The 24794-nt window shown below is 37.7% G+C and overlaps 3 protein-coding genes across 4 annotated transcripts; 1 reads left to right on the forward strand and 2 right to left on the reverse strand.

The window, feature by feature from the left end:
• Positions 1 to 1003: 1003 nt before the first annotated feature.
• Positions 1004 to 5671, reverse strand: LOC130051881 (IgGFc-binding protein-like). Its single transcript, XM_056154956.1, has 5 exons — positions 5578 to 5671; positions 2916 to 4204; positions 2632 to 2719; positions 1442 to 1492; positions 1004 to 1156 (listed from the first exon to the last, which is right to left on the reverse strand). The coding sequence occupies exons 1-5, from the start codon at positions 5621 to 5623 to the stop codon at positions 1137 to 1139; spliced, it is 1494 nt and encodes a 497-aa protein (XP_056010931.1). The 5' UTR covers positions 5624 to 5671; the 3' UTR covers positions 1004 to 1136.
• Positions 5672 to 9952: 4281 nt separating this feature from the next.
• On the reverse strand, positions 9953 to 15083 carry LOC130051889 (uncharacterized). Of its 2 annotated transcripts, XM_056155042.1 has the most exons (5): positions 14999 to 15083; positions 13616 to 14913; positions 12797 to 12914; positions 12473 to 12523; positions 9953 to 10051 (listed from the first exon to the last, which is right to left on the reverse strand). In XM_056155042.1, exons 1-5 carry the CDS (start codon positions 15045 to 15047, stop codon positions 10038 to 10040), a joined length of 1530 nt encoding a protein of 509 aa, XP_056011017.1. In that variant the 5' UTR covers positions 15048 to 15083; the 3' UTR covers positions 9953 to 10037. The 2 variants fall into 2 exon arrangements, with proteins under 2 accessions (XP_056011017.1, XP_056011016.1); XM_056155041.1 differs by having other exon boundaries at positions 9953 to 12523; positions 14999 to 15061.
• Positions 14343 to 24589, forward strand: LOC130051892 (BTB/POZ domain-containing protein 6-like). The gene is made up of 3 exons (XM_056155049.1): positions 14343 to 14968; positions 15880 to 22446; positions 22658 to 24589. The coding sequence occupies exons 2-3, from the start codon at positions 22097 to 22099 to the stop codon at positions 23769 to 23771; spliced, it is 1464 nt and encodes a 487-aa protein (XP_056011024.1). The 5' UTR covers positions 14343 to 14968; positions 15880 to 22096; the 3' UTR covers positions 23772 to 24589.
• The last annotated feature ends 205 nt before the right edge of the window (positions 24590 to 24794 follow it).

Consider the following 24794-nt stretch of genomic DNA (forward strand, 5'->3'; position numbering starts at 1 on the left):
AAAAATTAATTCGCTGAAAACTTCAAAAACGTTAACCTTTCTTATAACTTCCGAAGAAAAAAGGTTTGAGACTTTATTTTGATTTTTGCACATTATTTACCCAGAGTAAAATCAAAGAGTATTACAATTATGGAAACGATTCATTTTTTATCTATACAAGTTTCTCTTTCTGACACCAGCTAAGACAATGATCTTGATTTTCTAAATAATGACAACTGTGGAAACTTATTTTATAAAATGTGATAAAGCAAATCTAGGACTGCGCGTATTCTTGCTCTAATAGTCATAAAATATCATTACAGACTTGTTATTTGTTTTCCTTTTTAAATAGGGATAAAACATCTTGTATTATTGATGTAAGGTATAGTATAACCTTTTCATTTTGTTATTTAAACTTTAAAGCTTTTAGAAATGAACACTTCATATCATAGGGCTGTGTGATTTTACCCCTATGTATTTGCCTAACAAGAATATTCCTACCAAAACCAGTTGTTGTTTTTTTTGTTTTTTTTTTGCATCAAAAAATGACACAGGGTCATTATTCTCCACCATCCACAGGGAGAAAAATGACCCCAAGGCCATAATTTCTACAAAAACGTGGGACATTTTTCTACGTAGAATATTGAACAGGGGGTCAAATTTCTAAGTAGAAAAATGACCCCGGTCAATACACCGGCGCATACGGCCTTTGCTCAGGGAGAACTCTTGATCGTGCCACACCTGCTGTGACACGGGACCTCGGGTTTTACGATCTCATCCGAAGGACCGATCCATTTAGTCGCCTCTTGTGACAAGCAAGGGGTACTGAGGACCTACTATAACCGGATCCCCACGGGCCCCTGTTTGGACAAGCATCATACATCCCATTGTCGGAAATTGCGAAGGAATCATTTCTCGATGATTTGGAAAATATTTTTTCCCAGAAAAGCTTCATTAAGGGTTTTCCTTTGAAAATTTCCACTAAAAGGTACTTATTTCCCAAGAAAGTATATGTACATATAGATCAATCCGATAATGATTTATTTTCATATTCTCAAATATAATACGGGTCATACGTTCATGACATTTCTAAACAAAATATTACAATTATTGTCAATTTTAACTGTATTATATAGCAGCTGTATAAAATTTCCTCTTCATCCAACCAGACTACTAGCTGAAAATAGATTAATGCAATGTGTAGTTGGAGTTTTTCGTTTTTGCATTAAACCTTCAGATTCTGTATTCGCGCCATGTATAAATAGCAAAGTGAATTACGAACAGATACAGTTTTTTGAAAGAAACTGAATCGCTAATATCATTGTAATATCTGCCTCAGACTGAAGACAAGTTGATGAATATTTTAAGATTGAGCAATACAAGTTGATGAATATTTTAAGATTGAGCAATATAATTCTCTTTCCAACAAGAAGTCTGAAATTCTAGTATGACAAACGCTTACTAATTTCTTCGCCCATGCAGTCTTCATCTATCCTCCCGTCGCCGTCGCTATCTGAAACAGACATGTTTATTGGTGAGTCTTCTATTTCAAAAATGCGATCAGAACACCAAAATTGTTCTCCATTGCTGCAATTAGGAAATTTTCGATAAGATTGTAAAGACAATGCAATTAAACCTACAACAGAAATATCTATTACCTAATCTACTATATAAATTGATACTACATATCTTTTCTCTTTTCCAACTTTAATCAACAGAGAAGGGTACGCAAAATGAGCAGGGGTGAAACAGTTCATCACGTGACCGACTATTACCCGATCACGTGACGAACTGTTTCCCGGTCACATGATGAACTGTTTCCTGGTCTTGTGATCAAATGCTTCCCGGTCACGTGAGAAACTATTGCCCGATTGGTAGATTATGTAATAAAACAGTTATTTCATACCTACTCGAGAAACAGTCAAAACTATGTTCCGAGGTACGAGCACTACCTCGGGACCAGAAAAATATTTAGAAAAATTGTCAAAAAAATTCAGAACTATATTTTTTAAATTTCGCACCACAAATCACCGCCTTCCAGCAGAGACTGGCAGATGGATTGGTATTCCATATAATGAAAGATTTTGTGTTTTGTGTAATGAATCGAAAATTGCAGACGAAATCCATTATACATCAGAATGCAGTGCTTTGTCAAATATTAGAAAAGAAGACCTACACAGTAGGTACTAGACAAGACCTAATGTTATTAAATTTCATGAAATTATGTCAACCAGTAAGGTTAAAACACTTTTAAAACTCTGTATGTTTATCTAAAAAATCTATGAGTTAGTTTATCCTCCTTAATATATTTTGTAAATACGTTTTCAATACATGTATATTGTATATTTGTACATACTCTGACCATATTCTTACTCAAATGTGGTTTAAGTGAATAAATGAACTTGAACTTGACAATAGTTTTCACTGTGTCCCGAGTAGGCATGAAATAGGTGTATACTACATAGATTTCATTTCCTTACCTGTTCAATAGAACACGTAACACCCCCATTACTTTGTTCGAATGAAAACAATCTTTGAAATAATCCCAAATGGATTGCTTGTAATTAAATTATTCAACAGAAATCATAATCCGTTACCTTTTCCAACAGAGGACACAATCTTGGTGGCTCTACTTATGTCACAGTATATTACCTTTCCCGTCGCAGTGCTCTTCATCTACCTCTCCATCACAGTCATTGTCAATTTCATCCCCTATCGTCATCGCATGGGTTCGACATCCCTTCATTATGAAGACCAGAAAGAATAATTAAAACAACAAAAACACTGGTTAGTTATAATTTGATTAGATATTGCTGGTGGGTAATTTTTCGGTACAGTTATTGCTTTGCTTCTAAAGGTCATGAGAGTTGGAGTGATATATTTTTGTCACTTGATTGATATGACCAAGTGTGAAAAAGTAATCTAGAAAACCTCACAGAATTAATAGGTGCCATTAATAATCCGATGGGAAATCCATAAGATTCCCGATTGGCTTTGCCGAATAGGATTGCCCCTATCGTGGTACTAGGGTTACTGTGGCTAACGGTATGAGTCCCTTCAGCAATACTGATGTACCCTCCCACCAGATGGGTTCCAGGAATGTGTACGTATTTCTGTTCGTGGGGTAATCGATGTCCGTCAAGTAGTAGACCACCTTTGTGTTTGGCGTCAGTGACAAACATGAAGTAGTTTTGATACTGTCCTAAGGAATATTTGGGAGTAGTGAAGGTATAGTCTGTCGCGTATTGTTCAATGGGTGGGACAGTGATCAGGGAAGGGTCGGAGTTTTCGTGTCTGTTCTGGGTCACTGAAAACTCGTACAAGGCAATTGGTTTACTGGCGACCACGTGGGAATACAGAAACGAACTGTACATCTTCTGTGCGTGACTTCCAGCATGGCGGATAATAAAATGTTCAGAGAAAAGGGTGCCGTTGATTTTACCAGTGATATTGACTTCAGTGTTGTCTTGACTGGCTACGAACCGGAAAATATCTCCCACGTTTCTTTCAGGAATTGGTACAGTGACAAAGTTTTTGCCCCAAGCTCGAATGGGTAGTAACATCTCAGTCAAGTGGTCACGCGAATTTCCAGTATTGCCAACAATTGTTTTTTTATTCCCGCTGATGACACCTACGGGATAATCAGAAATGACGTGACTTCCGGTGAGATCTCCAACAGAACTAATCTGAAAGGTATCATATCTATTCATGGTGACATTAATCCACTGGTTTCTGTGATAAGTGTGATGTCTGTAAGAAACACTGACATTTCTGTGACTTGGAAGTTTTATTGCGACATGAGTGTTGTTTTCTGTAGCAATAACGGCAAAGACACAATAATGATATGATGGAGCATAAGATATGGTGTAATATTCTGACCCTAGGACGTCAGTAGGCAGAGCAAGATATCCATCATCCGAATGAACTTCTCTGTTAACCCCGTACACAACTATGTCCTTATTGGCTGTTATCTCTATAGCCTTGTGAGACATCTCAGTGTGATTTAACCGGAAGTCAGGGCTGACCGTTAGTTGATGTACTATTCCACGGCTAACCACAAAACTTTGATTGACATGAGGATTAGAAGTACCGGGTGAGGTCACGTGGACATGAACCGGTGTGTTGCTAGCCGTGGTGATGAAGATCTCAGGACTGATATCTTGACGCTTAGTGAAGTTATCTAGGAAGGCAATGAGGAAGTGTGTCCCTCTGCTATCTAGGGCACCTGAATAAAATCCGACAGCATATGTATTGATTGTCGTTTTATCGTACGATATTATATGATTTTTATTCAATATAGAATGAACGTTGCTTGATTATACTTCAGTCACTTATCCACCGATGGCGGTAACATCAACATAAGGCAAATTACAATTTAATAGAAATCCTTTGGGTTTTTTTAACTACACACGAAACATCCATGATGCATCAGGACGCAGATGCACAAACGTTTGTTAGATATAACTGTTTGTTTCATGGCGTTCGACTTGATCTCTGTGTTAATTAAAAATGCGTAGTATTATTTGCCATGTCGTTTACGGTGCACAGATATATGCCCAACGATTTTACAATTTTTCTGTGAAATTCGGCCCGATATAATTGGCTGCAATAATGTAGCCCTATCCGATTTTTTTTTTATTCTGCCGTTTTCGGGATAGGGCTATATTTCCATAGGATCTCCGTAATGGTGCAAAATAATGTTATGAATAACCGATAATAAGCTCCATGTATTAGTCCCAAATGTTGTTTACACCAATAGGAGTACCAACTTTGTGCTTGGGTGTGTCTAAATAAGGCGTTTTTGATTAAATATAATGTATAGCATGCAAAATTCTTTGTCTGCTCTGACATGCTTGTTATAGCGAGATCTCGTAGGAGGATATACTAAAAAAAAACATAAACATTGACAATCTGCGCGAAAATGTAGTTATTCCAACCATTCCGACAAAGAAAGAAAAATCATATGGTTGCAGAAATAATTTACACTCTGCTGTTCGTTTTTTAACTTGAAATTAAATCTAAACCTTTTTAATACCGACGAAATAACTTTCGCCTCCGTACTTGTCCATTGATGTAAATACTACCTTATATGGCATATGCAAATAACTTGTCAATCGGAAGTTGAAACTTCAGTACATCAAACATGTCGCACAAATATGAATCGAGAAATTGGAATATATCGAAATTGATGAAAATGGTAGAATAGAGCCTCATAAATCTTAAGTTACGGGTTGTAAAATATATTGACTAAGAAACATAGAATAGCATTTTATTTACATAAAGAAAGTCAGCAAATGTTTAAAATGATCAAAAATGTCCTGGGAGTGAATCACTCCCGCATTTGCACCATTACAGATATCTTAAGAAATTGTTGCCCTCTCCCAAAACAAAAATCGGAGAGGGCTACATTATTGCAGCTAGATATAATCAGTGGATAAATGACGATGTGTATGAAATCATTGTAGAAAAATACAATAAAGGTGAACTGAGGTTTAAAAGATGTAACTGTACAATTTTTTATTGACACTCTACCACCGTAATGGTGCCTGTGCTTCAGAATTTACGTAATATTTCAAATATCAGAAAAACTCATCTTACAGTTTGCCAGGGGAAGTAGGATGAGCACCCTCCACAGCGAATTCATGACTGGAATAAATATATCGCGTGAATTCAAAATTATATTGTTGCAAGATAAGATGGCAGTATCAGAAGGGTCACCACTGTGTAGGAGTGCACTGACTTTGCAGGGATTCGTAGTTCACGTAGTACAAAATGATTCTTTTAAAAGTAAATCCGTAGTAAGAAGATGTAAAGAATACGAATATTATTCATGAAAGGTGGAGATAACGAACAATGATCAATCTCATAATTCATATAAGCAATACTAAATAGTGAGTTGGACAAACACGGACCCCTGGATATACCAGAGTTGGGATCAGGTGCCTAGGAGGAGTAAGCATCCCCATGTGTTTTGATTGCCGCAATGGGGTTTTAAGGTATTTTCCCTTTCATAAAGACAATTATATTACCAAATGAAAGCATTTTAAAACCTGATGTATTCATCTTGTAAGAATACATGCATAGTTATTAGTAGTAAAGATAAATAAGTTCTAGAATATAATTACCGCTAAAATAAAGAAGATGACAGTGTTTTTTCTCTCTTTGTTTTTTGAAAACGATCTTGATGGAATAGCAAATCAATTAAGTTCAATCCCCATAGCAACAAGTATTGGACAAAGTGGTTGGAAAACAGATCTAGGAAAGAGACTGCTGTACCTCTAGTATACATCACAAATCCTAATCCATTATAAACGTGTAAAAAGGCACTTTCGAAAATGTGGTTTGCTTTTGATAAGTCTATGGCAAAATGTGTACAATCAACAATTTGTACATGCTGTATCGGGTGTCCATCCACTAGCAATTTAAGGAATTGTTTTTCATGTATCGTAATAGATTATTTTGTATATGGGGCTATCCAGCTGATTGATGATGCTTCATACTTAATATTCCTAGGAGGGAGTTGAACCAACAACATTATAAGTAAAAAAAAAAAAGAAAGATGACAATAAAGAATATGTTTGTTTATGTCTAAAAATTGTTTCTTGAGCATCTGCCCAAGACCAAAATAAAGTCACTGCTGCTGCAGTAATCACAAACGACGTTTTCTCTGCACAACTTTCAAATGAAGCAACAATTTATACCGCCGAAGCAAAGGCTATTCAGCTTGCGTTTGAATACGTAAAAACTTCTAATGACAAACATTTTACTATATTATCAGACTCCCTAAGTATCATGTCTTCAGTCAATAAACAACATGAATATTGATCATCCATATATTTTAGATATCTTACACCGGTACTATCTTTTAACTAAACAAGGTAAAATGATTTAGTTCTGCTGGATCCCAAGTCACATTGGTATCCATGGCAACACCAAAGCAGACAAAGCGGCCAAAAATGCACTTCAAAGTGACATTGTACGCTTCAAAATTCCATACACTGATTTTAAATATTTCATAAAACTAAATGTTAATTCTCTTTGGCAAATCTATTGGGATTTCTGTGACACAAGTGAACTTTATTCTATTTAAAACAAAGTAAACAAATCGTGTAACATCGTAATGAAACGTCAAGACGAAGTGATTATTTTAAGAATACGCATCGGACATTCCAAATTGACCCATTCGTACCTACTAAACAGAGAACCTCAGCCTGAATGCATATCTTGTGACTATCCATTAACTATACATCACATTCTTTTAGAATGAAGTGATTTTACGCCCATACAAAATAATCTTTTTAATAGTGTACAAACAATGAAAGAACTATTTACAAATATTGACAATCATTATATTATACAATATTTACAAGAATGCGACGTTTACAGAAAACTTTGAAAACTTTTATAATACAGCTGTTTATATACACAAATTGATTTTACTTTCCTAACCTCTTTATATATTTTTAACTTTTATGTCCGTCAGATGGGAAGTACAAAATATACCATATATATTCTTGCTACATATGACAATAGGCATTGATCGATGAGCAATTGCCCTAGTCATCCCAACCTACATCATTTATTTGATTGTCCAAATATCTTTGAAATGGTTGAGATTCCAACCCCGTAAAGGAAATATATTCTTGTTGAATGCACTGACCACAAGGTTTTGTTCATCGTTTCCCTACCCCATTTGCACCTCAAGGTGAAAAAGAAAATTCCGAACACTTATTGCACATATAAAGAACAACACCAATCATCTTCCAAATGATTATTTGGCTACTACATAAAATGTAAGAGTTCTTGGAACCAAGTTTTTCTATAGACAAAATGTTTTTCAACCTACAATTAATACTCAGGTGAAAATGAAGATTCCGAAATTTATTGCACATCTATAGGATACCATTAATTACATTTGTACCCTCCAAAGATGATTTGTCTACTGTGTAAAATGTACGAGAAGTTATAGGAACCAAGGCTTTTTTGTCATAGAAACATCGCTTCTTTTTTTTTTTTTTACCCCATTTAGCCCCTAGGATGAAAATTCTGAAAACGTATTGCATATCTACAGGACACCATCAGTCGTCTTCCAAAAGATTAGCTGGCTACTACGTAAAATGTAAGAGGAGTTCTGGGAACCAGGTCTCCATAGAAAATCGTCGTTTTTCTACTTCCATTTAGACCCCATGGAAAATAGAAATTCCGAAACCTTATTGCACATCTACAGGACACCACCAATTATCTTCCAAAAGATGATTTGGCTATTACGTAAAATATATGTGGAGTTCTGTGAACCAGGTTTTTCTAAAAAAGGAAAAACTTTTTGATCATTCTCACCCATATTGAGACATCATCTGCTGTATGTGAAGTAACACACATTTAGACCTATGCTTAACGCCGAGGGACGTAGTAGTGATGGTTTTTTAACATGTCAACGTCTGGTGCGACACGGGACCTCTGTTTTAAAGTCATATCCGAAAGTCCCGTAACTATCAATTCTAAATGACGAGCATTTGTCGAAGGAGCAATGAAAGGTGAAGATAACGAACAGTGATCAATTTCATAACTCCTACAAGCAATACAAAATAGAGAGTTGGGCAAACACGGACCCTGGGACACACCAGAGGTAGGACCAGGAGCCTAGGAGAGTAAACATCCCCTATCGACCGGTCACACCCGCCATGAGCCCTATATCCTGATCAGGTAAACGGGAGTTATCCGTAGTCAAACTCAGTGTGCCAACAATGGCCTAACAATCGGTATGAAACACGTCAGACAGCATTTGACCCAATGATAGGCTGTATTGACAAACTAGATCGTTATAACGACCATAGAATTTGCGAGATGCTGATTCCAATCGAGACTGTTGAAACCCCTATACCATCAACTTGTTTGTCAGTAGCTTACCTCGATTTAAAAACTTACTATACTTAGAACAAGCTCTTGCATATCGAATCAGTTGAGATATATAAACACCATAATGAGGTGATAATTGATTATTGCTACATATATATGAGAAGTTGACGATGGAGAAGCTGAAATCATCCCGTTTGTTATACAGTTGAGTTTTCAGTTTGCCGTTAATGTCTACTTTCAATCAAATATCTAAGCAATATGTTTACGTCTTAGGTTTGACGCGGTCATGACACGAGCTGTGATCCAACTTCCGACCTCTCGGTTACGAAGCAAACGCTCTACCACTGAGTTTTTAATGGTAGGTACAGTTTTATAGGGCATTTCAAAAAGAATTCCTTGGTAGTGCCTCTCAGTTGACAGACGAAGTTTGCAACCTTGTTGTTATATATAGAGTGGGTTACGAATTTTTATAAAACGTTTATTTTAGGTAATTTTTCGGATCGATGGTATAGGTTAGATTACAAATATGTTATAAAAAGATGATTTATGGGGGGGGGAAGTCGAAAAGGCTCGGGGGTCTATATCGGGGGGGGGGGGGGGTTCTTGTCCTCAAGCACCTTTGATTATACTCACCAAATGTTTCATTCACACACTTTAGTGAATTCAATAAATTATTAATAAAAACATAATACAAAAAACCAGACAGTACACTTCCTTGCCGTACACCTTGCTTGGTTTCGAACGAATGGGACATGTGATCACTTACAGCTACTATACTTTCATTGTCACAAAGACAGTCTTCTGTGATTTTCTATATTTTACTCTTTAGATCCATTTTATGAAGTTTTACCGTATGACCTTTCTCCAAACTGTGTCGTGTGAAATTGTAGTCTAAAATGTTATATTTACAGGAATGCCATGATCATTGTAATGCCAATTACAATTTACATAACTGAGATTAAATCTTGCAGTAATGTAATTCAGATCCTTCTAAATGTTTACCTGTTGGGGGAGGTTAGTTTTGTTAGTTATGATATTTGATGCCCTATCCTATAGTGTTTATTCACGCAGTTTCAGAAAGTACAACAAAAGGTGTTTCAAAATAACAATAATCTAATCATGTTTCTTAGAACTTTATTTTTATAGTAGAAACAGCCATACACACACAGCCAAGGTATTTTATAGTGTTCATCCTTCACTTTCTAGCCAATGATTGCTGAAAAAGAGAAAAATAGTTAATACATTTCCAATGTCCTTACACTTATAATAACGATTCTTGGCTTTTATGACCAGATAATACCCATCCAGAAATGTTTCTGTGACATCAGTGTTAGCATTACATTTCATTATCAAACACTTGCCAATTTTTATTCGCGATCGAGAAATGTTTACGAAGTTTGCCTCACAATGGCGAATATTTCTTGCCGCGAACCAGTCCTATTTAAAATTTCTCTTATTTGTTTAATGTAATGCCGGTCGCGAAAATTAGTCACCGATAACCAATTTATCATACGTAAACTGCGAAATAAAGTCTTCGCGAACTTAAGTTAGATTACAATATGATTAATTGTCATAGGTTTGGACAGTTTCAGGATTGAACATTTTAGTTTGCTAATATAATGAACATTTAAGCTTGCACATCGTAGTCACTTGGGAATAGTGCAGTTTCCCTGTATTTTAATAATCTGTTATCCACAACACTAAAAGTCTCATTTACCCCCCATTGTAATTTATCCTGATGATTACGTAAATACTGAATGGCATGTCATTAATTTATAATTATTGTTTTACCTGGATGGAAGTTAGAATGAAATAGGTGGGAAAAGATGTACAACAGGCAATACAGTATCTTCGCAAACCAAGCTTGGATTTTTCGAAAAGAACTTTTAAGTCTGGGATTTTGCTCAAATTTTGACTGCTCAAATAAAACAAAACTCAAACTTGAGATTAAGATTATTGTTTCGATAGATCCAACCCTGGTGTCCAATTCAAGGAGTGAATAAAATCAATCTAATCGGGCACTTGGCTTGCAAACATGGTGTCACTGTACCATGTATCCGTAAACATACATTCATGTTTTGTTCAAAGCAAATGTCTCCCCAGTTCCCAAAATTGAAATTGCACCAAATTACACCCCCTCTCCTTAATGTATTATATATTATGGAGGAGAGAGCATGAGCAGGAACATAAACATTATGAACTGCACTTTGTGAATGGATGAAAAAGATGCAGAAAAGATTCAACTTCGATACGACCAATAGCATTGCTGTATATGATACAAAATTAATGACTGTTATGCTGAAGTACCAGTTGGAAAGGGAATACACCCTTGAACATGAAAAACGCTATAAAACACTCCTCTTTGATCCACTGTAAAGTGTAGGAAAATATCAGATCCCTGGGTCAGAACAATGTGAACATCAATAAATGATAATGAAGTATTGTGTAAAATGTTAAGGATATCAGATAAGCCATATAGGAGAAGTGTTCACAAGCTATTTTACATCCTCTCCCCCTCTGAGATTCACTATGACTTTTTTGTCCTCCTGTCCTGACAATATCCACATCTACAATGCAGGATTGTGCAAAGTTTCAAGTATCTCCGATAAGCCATACAGCAGGATAAGTCTTCACAAAATTGTGTGGCAGACAGACAGACAGACAGAAAGTACAAATACAATATGTCTCTCCCCAGAAGAGGGGAATATACAAATGTAATTAATCGTTGTAAAGAGGATACCAATATAGATTCCATAAACAATGCATACAAGTGACTTAAATATATGAATAATAATAGAAAATAGTAATGATGTATGGAGTACAAATATACACATAGAACTTGTAATTTCCATACCACGACTGGCTTGTATGGTTTAACAGAAGCTGGGGGGACCATGATATGTAGGCATTCTTACCAATTTTTGACAATGAAATTACAACATGAATATTTCCTCGCCATAAAGAAGTAGAAGGGCCGCTATAATGATAGTATCCTCATTACATAGCCAATCTGCCCCCCCCCCCTTTTTTGAGCTGGCAAAATGAATAAAATCCATGTAAGGGGAAGCCTCACTATGAAACTCTGAAGGGGAAGAGCCACTTTAATTGTCAACAGAGTAAGAATAACTATACAGTCATTCCTCAGGGGAAGTCTTATGATGGGGCAGGGGGTCGACTCGGTATATAGCACCAGTAATTTTTTCACAACACATTACATGTATGCCAATTAAATAAATCTGAAAATGGAGAAAGGTAGATAAAATTGTCAAGACTACCTTATGTAGCGTGTAAAATTAAAGATTTGTCACGTAATGCGGAGTCGGCTTGTCACGTGATGTACGATTTTTCTAAGTGTGTAAGATTAGATGGTTGGCTAGTTGTATATTGTTTAACGCCCCACTTTCACTCATATGCCGGTAAAGGGTTGCAGGCCTGTGCTCGGCGTTTGTGGCATTTCTTTATCGTTGCACCCCTGCTGTGACACGGGAGCTCGTTTTTATGGTCTCAAAGGAAGGACCGCCCCATTTAGTGGTCTCTTACAACAAGCAAGGGGTACTGAGGACCTATTCTAACCCTGATCCCCACAGGATATGATTTATTTGGACCTAGAAGAAGAATGCTTTGATAGTATACTCACGAAACTCTTGACCACTACAGTCTTCATCTATCCTCCCATCTCCATCGTTATCTGTAAACCAGAAATCGTAGTGGTTTCAAATACAATGTACAATTATACCATGAATTTGTTTATTTAGCGGGTGTAAAATCCATGAGAACATTGGTGTGATACTTGTTGTTGCGGAATGCTGACAGCATTGCCCAGGCAAACACAAAATGTAAATGCTCGCCAAATATGCAAAATTGTTTGTAGATGATAAGTTTTTCAATACTAACTTGGCATAACCTGAGAGATATTTCATACCATCATTAAAGCTAAAAAGATATATTTTTCGGTTTTTACCTTTTCCGTCGCAGTCTTCCTCGTCAGTACTTCCATCACAATCATTGTCCACCTCATCTCCTTTCCTCATTTGCGGGGCATCACAAGTTGGGGTCGGGCTTGTAGTAGCAGGAAGATGCTAAAACAAATGTCACTGCCGTCAAATACCATCACAGTTGTCGTAAAATAACCACACTGTCGTAAATACAATTACAAATGTCGTGAAACAAAATCACACGTGCCGTCAAACACAAACACTTGTTCTTTAGGTAAAACCATACTACCCGCCAATACAAATCACTATGACTGTAGAGTACATATGTTGAATGATTGAACCGGTTTAGGTATGATTTTGATTACGACGTACATAGAATGGATAATCTTACCGTTTACCCTAATAATAACTACGATGCGCATGTGGTGGATAATTTTACCGGTTGTTGGTAAGGGTAGGAAGATAATGCATGCTAATAAGGTTCGATTTTGAGCAAACATTGACACACATTCTCGTGATAGGAATTAACGCTCCAGATAAAGTTCAATAAATGATATGCATTGTCATGAGAAGATAAAAAAAAAAAAAACGATTTGTGATTAATCTCACAATTCGTTGTTAAGAATTCAAAATTGAATTAGGCCAAACACGGACTCCTGGAAACACCAGATGTGGGACCTAGTGCCCAAGAGAAGCAATCATCCCCTGTCGACTGGTCACACCCGCCGTGAGCACTATCTCTTGATAAGGCGAACGGATTAATCCGCTGTCAAAACCAGTGTAAAAAGAACTGGCACAAAACACGCAGACAGCATTATACAAAACAAAGCATACAAAACACCTACATTTACAGGATTAATTGGCTTGACAAGAAAGCCAATCGGAAATCCATACGATTCCACATGAGCTCTACCGAATAGGATCCCTCCAATGGTGATATTGGGGTTGGTGTGGGTGACAGTGTGGGTTCCGACGGTAATATTGACGTACCCCCCTACCATATGGGTTCCCGGGATATGCACGTACTTCTGATTGTGGGGCAGTGGGTGTCCGTCAAGAAGTAGACCTCCTTTTTGATGGCTTTTTATGACAAACATGAACTGATTTAAGTACTGTCCATTTGAGTACTCCGGCGTGGTAAATGTGTAGTCATTGCCGTACTGCTCAATGGGAGGAACAGTGATCATTGAGGGGTCGATGTTTTCCTTGCTGAAGGCTTGGGTCTTGGAGAACTGATACACGGCAATTGGTTCGTTGGCCTTGACATGAGAATACAGGGAGGAACTGTATGATTTTTGTACGTAGTCTCCAGCGTGGGGAATGGTGAAGTTATCATGGAAGATCGTACCATTCAGTCTACCTGTGACGTTTATCTGTGTGTTGTCTTTGCTGGCCACAAATCGGAACTCATCACCCACTGTTCTCTCTGGAATTGGTACTGTTGCGAAATTTTTCCCCCATGCTTGTACCGGCATCAACATCTCCGTCAGATGATCACGTGATCCGCCAGTATGACCCACTATTGTTTTTTTATTTCCACTTATGACTCCCACAGGATGACTTGAAATCACATGACTTCCTGTTAGATCACCCACTGAACTGATTTGAAATGTTTGGAATTTGTCCATTGTGACGTTTATCCAGTCATTTTTGTTATAAACGTGGTTATTGTACGTGACCTTTACCCAGTCGTGATTTGGGAGCTGAATTGACACTTGGGTACCGTTCGCTATGGAGATAACGGCGAACACACAATAATAATAGGCTGGGGTGTGGGAGATTGTGTAATACTCTGTACCCAGGACGTCTGTAGGCAGGGCCAGGTAGACATCGTCAGAAGCCGTCTCTCTGTTTACACCGTAAACGGTGATCTCAGCATCTGCAGTTATTCTGATGGCTTTATGGACCAACTCTGTGTGGTTCAACCGGAAGTGGGGATCAACTGCCACTTTATGGACAACTCCACGGGTCACCACGAAGGACTGTCGTATGCTGGGGTTTTTGGAGCCCGGTGAAGTGACGTGCACGTGCACAGGGGCATGGCTGGCGGTGGTGACAAATAGTTCTGGACTAATGTCATTCCTATGAGCGAGATTATCTAAAAATGCCACAACAAACTTTGTTCCCCTGTTATCCAGCGCACCTGCAAGTTAAAGTGGGAAAATTTCAGGATAAAAGCAACATCGTGTCAATATAAGGTGAGACTAAGAAGCGTGTGTATTTCTTACAGTACGCCAGAGACAAGAGAGATAGACCAAACCACAGAGAGCCCTTCATTGTATGGAAAACTGCGATAAGAACACGTGAACACGTACAAGGATTTATACTACTTTAGAGATCAGTTAGGTTCACAACGCTCGCCAGGATTTTATCGTGATTTCATCAAAGATTACGATGGAATAAGCATAATGAAATGTCCACCGTTTTTATTTTCAGAATCAAAACTTTTACACAGTTTACATGAACATAGTTTTCATTAAGAAAAAAAAATCAAACAAGATATAAACAGTAGATATATTGTTATATTGCTCCTTCGATCTGTTCTAAATTACATGTATATTATATTATATACATGTAGGAGCGGATCCAGAAACATGTTCAAAGGGGGAATTGCGACTCAATATTGCAGTACCCCCACCCCCAATTGCGGAGGGTAGGGTTTGAAGACTCCAAAACGGTAAAAAATAAAATGGCTTGTTTTGTTATACATTGTTCAACCAAAGTAAGGGTTGGTGTTGCAACTCCATACCCCCTATAGATCCGCCACTATTATGAAGGCATGGATTGGTCAATTGTATTTGATGATAGGTATACGCTATGGTCATTATGCTATACATCTATCTACACTTATTTTATCATGAACTTAATACATGTATCTAATATTTCTAGTGTAACTTTTGAATTTAGCCGGAGCATTTTCATTCAACAAAATATTCAATGCAGACTATCTGTTTACTTGATATACGATTCCAAAAGCCTATGGCTTCGGGCAACAGATCCGTTTGCGGGTCAAATAAAACAGCTGTATTCCTCGGACCCATTCAGTACATGGATGCTAGTTCATGTATAGTAATGCACGATAATATTTTCTGGATTAATTTCTTTTTAGATTACTATCACAATAAAAGTAAGAAATGCTGAAATCAAACGGATCCCAACAGACAGATCGCTGGACGGACTGACACAGAGGCTGTCTATCAAACGGATGCTGACACACAGACTGTCCATCAAACGGATGGCAACAACAGACAGATGGACGGACTGACACACACACTGTCTATCAAACGGATGACAACTGCCACCTGGACGGACTGACACACAAACTGTCTATCAAAGTCCGGTACATTTACGTAGGTTTGAGAATTCTGTGGATGGTATGTACTATAACGGTAGCCTTATCAAGTGAATCAATCCCTCTGTCTACCTTGACATCTATTTATAGCGAGTTCAATCGACACACTTACAACACCAGTGAAAGCGATTTGAAACTTTTACAAATTTTTAATTCTACATAATTAGTCACAAATATATAAACATACAATGATACAGAAGTACACAACACAGATCTAAAGTTCTACTCAACTTGTTTATAATGATCAGCGTCTCTGTGAATCAGTTCAGGAATCCTCGCACACACGTTAAACATACAGACTGCAGATCAGATGCGCGATCCTAGCTAGATGATCGGGCCAGGCACTTCCACGGACCAGCGGATTACGAAGTGTTTCCATTTTAGCGAGACTACTGCCATCTTCTTCTCCAGACACAACACTACTTCTGCAGACGATCACGCGCTCTACCCGCCACGCCATCCGATCACACACAAAGCTTTCCAAGTGACGTCACAGATACACCAGATTATCGTAACACCTCATCCCTTAAAGAAACGTTTGCGTGTATATGAAAACTTTTACACAATAACAAATGCACATAGCATTAATTCCCATAACATTCAACAAAATCACATCAAAAATCATAACATATCACTCTACAGGTACTCTCGACAATGCATCTGCAATGATATTTTCTCTACCTTTGATATGCCTAATGACAATGTTATGTTCTTGCAACTCTAAACTCCACCTCATTAATCTCTGATTCTTGTTTCTCATTTTGTGTACAAAGGTAAGAGGATTATGGTCAGTAAATAAAACAACTGGAAGTACAGATGAATATAAATAGACGTCAAAATGTTGCAGTGCCAATAAAATAGACAAACACTCTTTTTCTATGGTAGAGTAGTTTCTTTGACATTTTGAGAACTTTTTAGAAAAATAAGCAACAGGATGGCAAACAAAATTTTCATCTTCCTGTAATAACATAACACCACATCCTACATCACTAGCATCAATTTGCATCACAAATTCTTTATCAAAATTGGGAGATGAAAGAACTGGAGAGACCATGAGAATGGCTTTTATTTGTTCAAAGGCCTGTTGGCATATTTCATTCCATTTAAACTGACTATTCTTTTTTAAAAGACATGTCAATGGATTTGCAATGATTAAGAAGTTTGGACAGAACTTCCTATAGTATCCAGCCATTCTCAGGAACCTCATGAGTTCTCTCTTACATTGTGGTTCAGGGAAATGTGTAATCGCATCAACCTTAGCAAGGACAGGCTTCACATGGTCATTACCAACAATATGGCCCAAATACTCGACAACTGCATGACAAATTTCACTTTTAACGAAACTAATAGTCAAGTTTGCATCTGATAATTTCACAAACAAGGCCCTAATATGTGACAAATGTTCTTCAGAAGTATTGCTATGCACTATCACATCATCAATATAAGCCTCACAATGATCTAAGTTACCAAACAAATGATTGATCATCCTTTGAAAGGTTGCAGGTGCATTCTTCATCACAAATGGCATCACCTTATATATTAGTAAAAACCATCTGAAGTGGCAGAAGCAGAAATTTCTTTCGTTCTCTCTGTTAGGGGAACCTGCCAATGCTCTTTGAGAAGGTCAAACTTACTCACATACTTTGCACATCCTATCTTATCGATGCAGTCTTCAATCCTTGGAATGGAATACGAGTCTGTTTTAGTAAGTGTATTGACCCTACGAAAGTCTGTAAAAATCCGACATAAACCATCTGGTTTTGGAACAAGACAAGGAGAGCTCCAAGGGCTATTACTATGCTCAATGATATCATGTTCCATCATATATGCCAGTTCTGCACGACAGTGTTCTTGTTTCAAGGGGTTCATTCTGTAGGGATGTTGTTTTATGGGAGATACATCTCCAACATCTACATCATGGTATACAAGAGTCGTTTTAGTAGGAACATCTGTGAATAAATATGAAAATTCCTGTATAAGAGACATGAGCTCTTCTTTCTCTTTATCGTCCAAATGACCAAGTTTACACTCTATGTCAGACAAAACGTCTGAGTTTTTCAATCTCGGAGTAGACATATGTTGGTCTTGATTTGGTGTAGTGACCTCCGTTCCAGTAGTGGCGACTGATTCTGCTTTGGGATGATTTGCTTCATTTCTGTCATATCGTTTATCATGTTAATGTCGCAGAGCTGTTTACTCTTGCGCAGACCAGGGGTTTTGATAATGTAATTCAATTCATTGACCTTTTGGTCAACTTCAAATGGACCAAAGTATTTGGCGCGCAATGGCTGACCTGGAATAGGTAGCAAAACAAGGACCTTGTCTCCTGGATTAAATGTTCTGGTCTTGGTACGTTTGTCATACCACGTTTTCATTTTTTCTTGACTAGCCTTAAGGTTTTCTCTTGCTAGTTCCCAGGTTTTGGGATATTCTTGGATATCTTTGAATTTTGCGACATAGTCTACTATATTGGGCTGACTTTCTTCACCTAACCATTTAACTTTTAGCAACTTCAATGGTCCTCGCACAGTGTGACCATAAACAAGTTCAAAAGGACTAAAACCAAGCAATTCCTGCTTTGCATCTCTTACAGCAAATAAAAGAAAGGGGATTCCATGATCCCTTTTTCATTTCACAAACAATAGGGTCGCATCATATTTTTCAAAATTTTATGAAACCTCTCCAGGGCCCCCTGTGACTCTGGATGATAAGCACTAGATGTATGATGCCTAACCACTAACTCCTGCATGACTTGTTTAAAGACCTTTGAAGTAAAGTTGGAACCTTGATCAGATTGTACTGATTCGGGTAAACCAAAATTTGTGAAGAACTTAGTCAAGGCATTGACAATTGTTTTTGCTTTAATATTGGGAAGCGTGTTGATGCACACATAATTGTGAACAGGTACTGATTACCTGTCTTGGTTTTTGGGTAAAGGACCTACACATTCTATAACGACCTTGGGAAATGGCTCATCAAAAGCATGGATAGGCTTCAAAGGAGCGTGAGGGATTTCTTGATTAGGTTTCCCTATGACTTGGCACACGTGGCAAGACTTAGAGTAGTCCACTATATCCCTTCTTATATTTGGCCAGAAGAAGTGAGCCAAAACTTTATGGTAGGTTTTCTTGACACCCAAGTGACCCGACATTGGTGTGTCATGGGCGAGACCTATGACTGTTTTACGGTATGCCCTAGGTACTACAATCTGATGGTGAATCTGCCACTCATCTTCTACTAAAGCGTCTGGGGGACGCCATTTTCTCATGAGAACACCCTGGTTTTTATAATAACAAACAGGGACCTTATCTGTTTCCTCTGGAGACAAAACCTTTTCATTAAGTCCTTGCAATTCAACATCCGACTCTTGTTCGGATATCAACTTATCTCTAGTAAGAGGAGTGTTGTCTAACATTTCCCGTAAACCAAACACGTCGTTTTCAGACTGAGACTGTTGGTTCTCAGAAGAATAACTTTCTGCCTTTAACAGATCTGACAAAAATGTCTCATTGAGACCTAAAGAAAAGTCATCTCCTATATCTAACTTCTGACTTACCGTCTGTTCAGCATACCCAAGTTTCTTAGCCATAGCCCTTATCAATGCACAAGAAGGAAACAATTCTTTAATCTCTTCATCCAAAATAAGACTAACTTTTCACAAATAATCGGGTCAGGTACAAACTTACCTCCCGCTAAATCAGTTCCTAACAAAAGAGAAACCCCCTTAACTGGTAAAGTAGGTCTGACCCCTACCACTACATGCCCAGAGACTAAATCTGACTTCAAGTGTACCTCATGAAGAGGAACTTTAACAAGTCCTAACTCTACACCCTGAATCAACGCCTCAGAACCAGTATGTGTCTTCTCAGACAGTGACAGCACGCCCTCTAATAACAAAGATTGAGAAGCACCTGTATCCCTCAATACTCTAATAGGGTGAAAGTCACTACCATTTACAGACACTAAACCTTTAAATACAAAAGGTCTAAATTCCTCTCCAAGAACATCATGCTCTGGCTTTGGCTTAGCATTGTCAAACCTACTACAGGCAAACTTACCTGTCACAGATGTAAGGGCACTAGGACTAGGCTGGGTGACAGTATTAACAGGCCTTTTCTTCTGTAATGCCCAACATTCTGACTTAATGTGACCCTTCTTTTTACAATAATTACATGTTGGAATATGCTTGAATGTTTCAGTATTCTTGAAGTCATTACCTTTCATCTCCGGGTAACCTAAATTAGAACGAATTCCTTGTGTACTATCTGGCCCTCCTCGAGAACCATCAGAGTTGATCATTTTCTGTTGATTATTGGGTTTTACAAAAGACACCCTATGAGTAAGTGCATAGTCATCTGCTGCAGTCGCAGCTTGTTCTAGATTTTCAACTTTCTGTTCATCTAAGTATGTTCTAATTTCAGGATGAAGGCAGTTTTTGAATTCATCAACCAAAATAATTTGTTTCAACCTTTCAAAGTCTGAACCAACATTTCTAGAAGTGCACCATCTATCAAACGTATTTTGCTTTTCCCTTGCAAATTCAACATGAGTTTGTTCATTTGGTTTTTTGAAATTCCTAAATTTCTGTCTATAGGCTTCAGGTACAAGTTCATACGCCTTAAAGACATTTTTCTTAATCACATCATAATTTGTACTTTGATAAAGTGACAATGCTCCATAGACTTCTCTAGCTTTGCCGACAAATGCACTCTGTAATAAAAGTTGCCAGAATTCTGTTGGCCATTTTAAATTCTCTGCAATTTCCTCAAAATGTATGAAATACTTATCCACATCCTTCTCCTGAAAATTAGGAACACGTTCTTTGTCACATCAAAGTCAGATTTTGATCTAGCCCTAATTTCAGCCTCTACATCATATTTCAACTTTTGAGTGTCAAATTCCAATTGTTTAAGTTGTAACTCATGTTCTCGATCATGTGCATTTTTCTCTCTTTCAAATTCACGTCTTTCTCTCTCCTGTTCAATTTCTAATTTCTTTAATTCTAATTCATACTCAAAATTTCTTTTTTTTCTATTTCAACATGTTGAAAATCTACAACCAGTGACATTGCTCTTTCATCCAAAATTTCCTGTTCAACCAAATATTGTACAACAGCATTTCTGATTTCTATTTTCCGTGCACTACGATTCACATTTAACACTCAAACAGTTAATCTTTTTTCAAAGTTTCAAGTACCCGCGCTTGCGGCGTTTCCAGAAAAGTATCCAAGTTAAAAACCATCTTAACTGGTGTGTTCAGAATTAAATCAACTTCCCAAGTATATTTTTCTTGTGATCAAAATATACGAGATATCGCTTTTGAAAATTACCCATCAAGTGCTAAAAGTTAGATTATCCCGGACGAGCCCCCAATTTGTAACGTGCGCCAAATACACAAATCTATTTATAGCCAGTTCAATTGACACACTTACAACAACACCAGTGAAAACGATTTGAAACTTTTACAAATTTTAATTCTTTGAACATCGGGAGGCCTCGGGTGCCAGGATAGGAGTGCAGTTAGGGCAGGAGTTGTCTTTCTTTGGATTCATGCTAAGCGTTTGGTAAAAGAATGTGTGTTGCTAGAATATCCATTGTAACACTGAAATAGAGGAAAACGTTTTATCTAAGCACAATTATAACGCTCAAAAGATGAAAAATAAAACAAGAAAAACATTTGTGGTGGCTAGATTAGCATGTTGGAATTGAAATATTGAGTCTATACTAGAATTTGCCCAAATGAAAATTGAGAGCTTTTTAAAATACAATATGGACAGTGATACTAGTAAAAGTTGTCCCTCATATTGAGAGGAAAGTCATGGATCGCTACAGCTGACAAAATCTTAGGTAAATTATTGTCATTAATAAATGTATCTAGAATGAAACACATCTGGAGAATCCAATAGACTAGGTAAAGTTTATATAATTTCAATGAATTTTTTTTTTAATTCGGGACTGTATCGTGACACGTAGATATGCGTGTCTTAATTTGTCTAACACCAAGGTATAACAGAATTTTCTCAAGACTTATTTTTTTAAAGTCAGATTTAAATAGTTTTATGGCGGATGACGGAACTTCTTCCGATAAGGACTGGCAGTCCTTCCGATCTGTAACCGACTGCAACAAATACATGCTGACCAATGAAATTAATTGTGATGTCACGTTCTTGGTTGGGAGAAATCGACAACGCATGTCCGCCCACAAGTATGTACTGGCGAGTCGCAGCTGTGTGTTCTTTGCCATGTTCTATGGGCCTGTAGCTGAAACGGAAAATGAAATCGAAATTCCTGACATAGAACCAGATAGTTTTTCTTCTTTACTACGGTAAGTCAAAACTGACGTTATATCTAGCTGCAGTTTGTAGTAATGAAATCTAACATCATTCAAAATAGTTTCCTCGCAATTCTCGTCAACCGAAAGGAAACTTTTTCTTACAAAAGTTATAATACATGCATTTTCGGCATACTTAGTAATGGATTTTCAATGACAGTAAACATTATCAACCCGAGCCTTGATTTTACTTATCCTTTTGTAGTTTTCTATATCATGAGGACCTCGCTATTCAAACAAGCAGCGCTCCAAATTTACTGTATACAGCAAACAAATACGGTATCATGAAAATTGTGAAAAAATGCAAGAAGTGTCTGGAAGAGAGCATGTCCGTAGCCAACATATGTACAATCATGGAAAGTGCTCACACATTTAACGACTCCGAACTTCTACGGAAGTGTCGAGAGTTCTTCTACAACGAACCCGTAAAATGCATCCAATCAGAATCATTCTTGGACTTGTGTTCGGAGTGTGTAGATCACGTCATATCCTCTGATGAGCTTGCGGTAGAAGAACGCTTGATATTTGAGCGAGTTCTTGAATGGGCTGATGCTGAATGCGTTCGGAAAGACTTGGAGGTAAATGATTCGAACAGACGCCATGTTATGGGTAAAGTCCTCAATCACATCAGGTTCCCTATCATGGATTCACAATACTTTGCAGAAAAGGTCGCCTGTCGAGAAATATTGTCCAAATCTGAACGTCTTGCAATATTTACAATCATTTGCAGCGGTCATAGATCTTTAAGCGAATCGAATTTCAAATCAATTAAGAGAAAGGGGAGATATGTTAGATCTGCCTCTACCAAGCCAAATCCCCGGATGTTACAAAGCACCAGACACAGAGTCACCTTGCGATTTGTGCGTGAAGGACACGTCAGTCTAAAAAACGAAAATCTGTGGTATGTCGGACAGAAAGCGGACAAAATAGATTTCTTTTCCTCCAAAACAATCTATGTCCATGGAATAGTGATGTACGGCTGTGGAATAGAGGGAACGGAGTACAGTGCGAGTGCGTCCATACTAAGAACAGGTTTACCGTTCCTGTCCAACGAACTCTCGCATGTGAGTATCATAATCCCCGTCACGATCCCGTATAAAACGTTCAACGTCTACTTCCCAGAGCCCGTCCACATCGTGCCTAATGTGAAGTACACGATTGCAGTGACGCTGCAGGGTCCACGGAGCTACTGGGGAGAGGGTGGGGAAGAATCGGTCACCTGTGACGGTGTCCAGATCAACTTTCACAAATCCTCAGGGGAAACAAATGGAACGGATGTTGATCATGGTCAAATCCCCGGCTTCATCTTCAGTAAATGATTCTTGATCCAAGAATGACGTTTTCTACGAGAGCAATTTTCCCCATCTATGAGCACCTTTCAAACATAGACATATATGCAAGGCATACGACGTACACTGCGTGCATTATAGTATGGCTGGTTGGTTGTATATTGTTTAACGTCCAGATCAAAAAATAATTCATTCATATGGAGACGTCACCATTCCCGATGAAGGGCTACAAAATTTAGACCTGTGCTCGGCGCTTGCGGTCTTTTAGCAGGGGGATCTCTATCGTGCCACACCTGCTGTGACACGGGCCTAGGTTCTTCGGGTCTCATCCGAAGGGCCATCGCATGTAGTCGTCTCTTACGACAAGCAAGGGGTTATGAGGACCTTATTTTAACCCGGATCCCCTCGGTATTTTATACGATGGTATATTATACTATAGTCTATTATATGACAGCTTTACTCTATGTCAACTTTGCTTTATTTCACAACTTTCTCTGTGAAATTTTCCTGATCATATCGATATGTACAGAATTCCTCTTGTTATAATCCAATAACCAAACGTGCATTGTTAATTACGATAAATTTTATCATTCTATAAAATAAGAATCGGCATTATGTGCACGCTGAGCCTCATTTTGTAAAATCAAATCTGTTAGACAGGGCACCCAGTTTGCAATCGGAGATTTATGATTTTATCAATATCTATTATTTAGCATATTGATACTCATTCCTGTCGTAAACTGTAGACGTAATTTGTCAGTTCTTGAAAGTTGTTTGCAGTGTTTAAAGGGACATGTGTGTGACATTGTTATTATAAATCTGAATAAAATTACCGATATTTTCTTTCATTTATTTTAAGACATTTTAAAATACAAATTATGTTACTCGATTCCGTGTTCCGCCAGCATTCATTGTAATTTTCAAAATTTACAACCATTTCTTGAAATTTGATCGAGCCATTTGGTACTGAACATTTAAAACAGTCGGGGTCGCTGTATACGTGAAATATTAATTACGGGTGATCAGTAATAGATAAGCCGTACTATTTCTTAC

The sequence above is a fragment of the Ostrea edulis genome, chromosome 2, assembly GCF_947568905.1.
Source record: "Ostrea edulis chromosome 2, xbOstEdul1.1, whole genome shotgun sequence".
In the NCBI taxonomy this organism is placed as follows: domain Eukaryota; kingdom Metazoa; phylum Mollusca; class Bivalvia; order Ostreida; family Ostreidae; genus Ostrea; species Ostrea edulis.

Bases quoted from the DNA above. Each gene is read 5' to 3' on its own strand.
- LOC130051881 (XM_056154956.1), bottom strand. From the start codon at position 5,623: ATGAATTCGCTGTGGAGGGTGCTCATCCTACTTCCCCTGGCAAACT. The intron at 4,205-5,577 runs GTAAGATGAGTT...GATTTTATTCAG, and splicing joins CCTACTTCCCCTGGCAAACT to GTGCCCTAGATAGCAGAGGG. The intron at 2,720-2,915 runs GTGAGGTTTTCT...TTCATAATGAAG, and splicing joins TAATGGCACCTATTAATTCT to GGATGTCGAACCCATGCGAT.
- LOC130051889 (XM_056155041.1), bottom strand. From the start codon at position 15,047: ATGAAGGGCTCTCTGTGGTTTGGTCTATCTCTCTTGTCTCTGGCGTAC. The intron at 14,914-14,998 runs GTAAGAAATACA...TTTAACTTGCAG, and splicing joins TCTCTTGTCTCTGGCGTACT to GTGCGCTGGATAACAGGGGA. The intron at 12,524-12,796 runs GTAAAAACCGAA...TCTGGTTTACAG, and splicing joins GGAAGACTGCGACGGAAAAG to ATAACGATGGAGATGGGAGG.
- LOC130051892 (XM_056155049.1), top strand. From the start codon at position 22,097: ATGCGTGTCTTAATTTGTCTAACACCAAGGTATAACAGAATTTTCTCA. The intron at 22,447-22,657 runs GTAAGTCAAAAC...ATCCTTTTGTAG, and splicing joins AGTTTTTCTTCTTTACTACG to TTTTCTATATCATGAGGACC.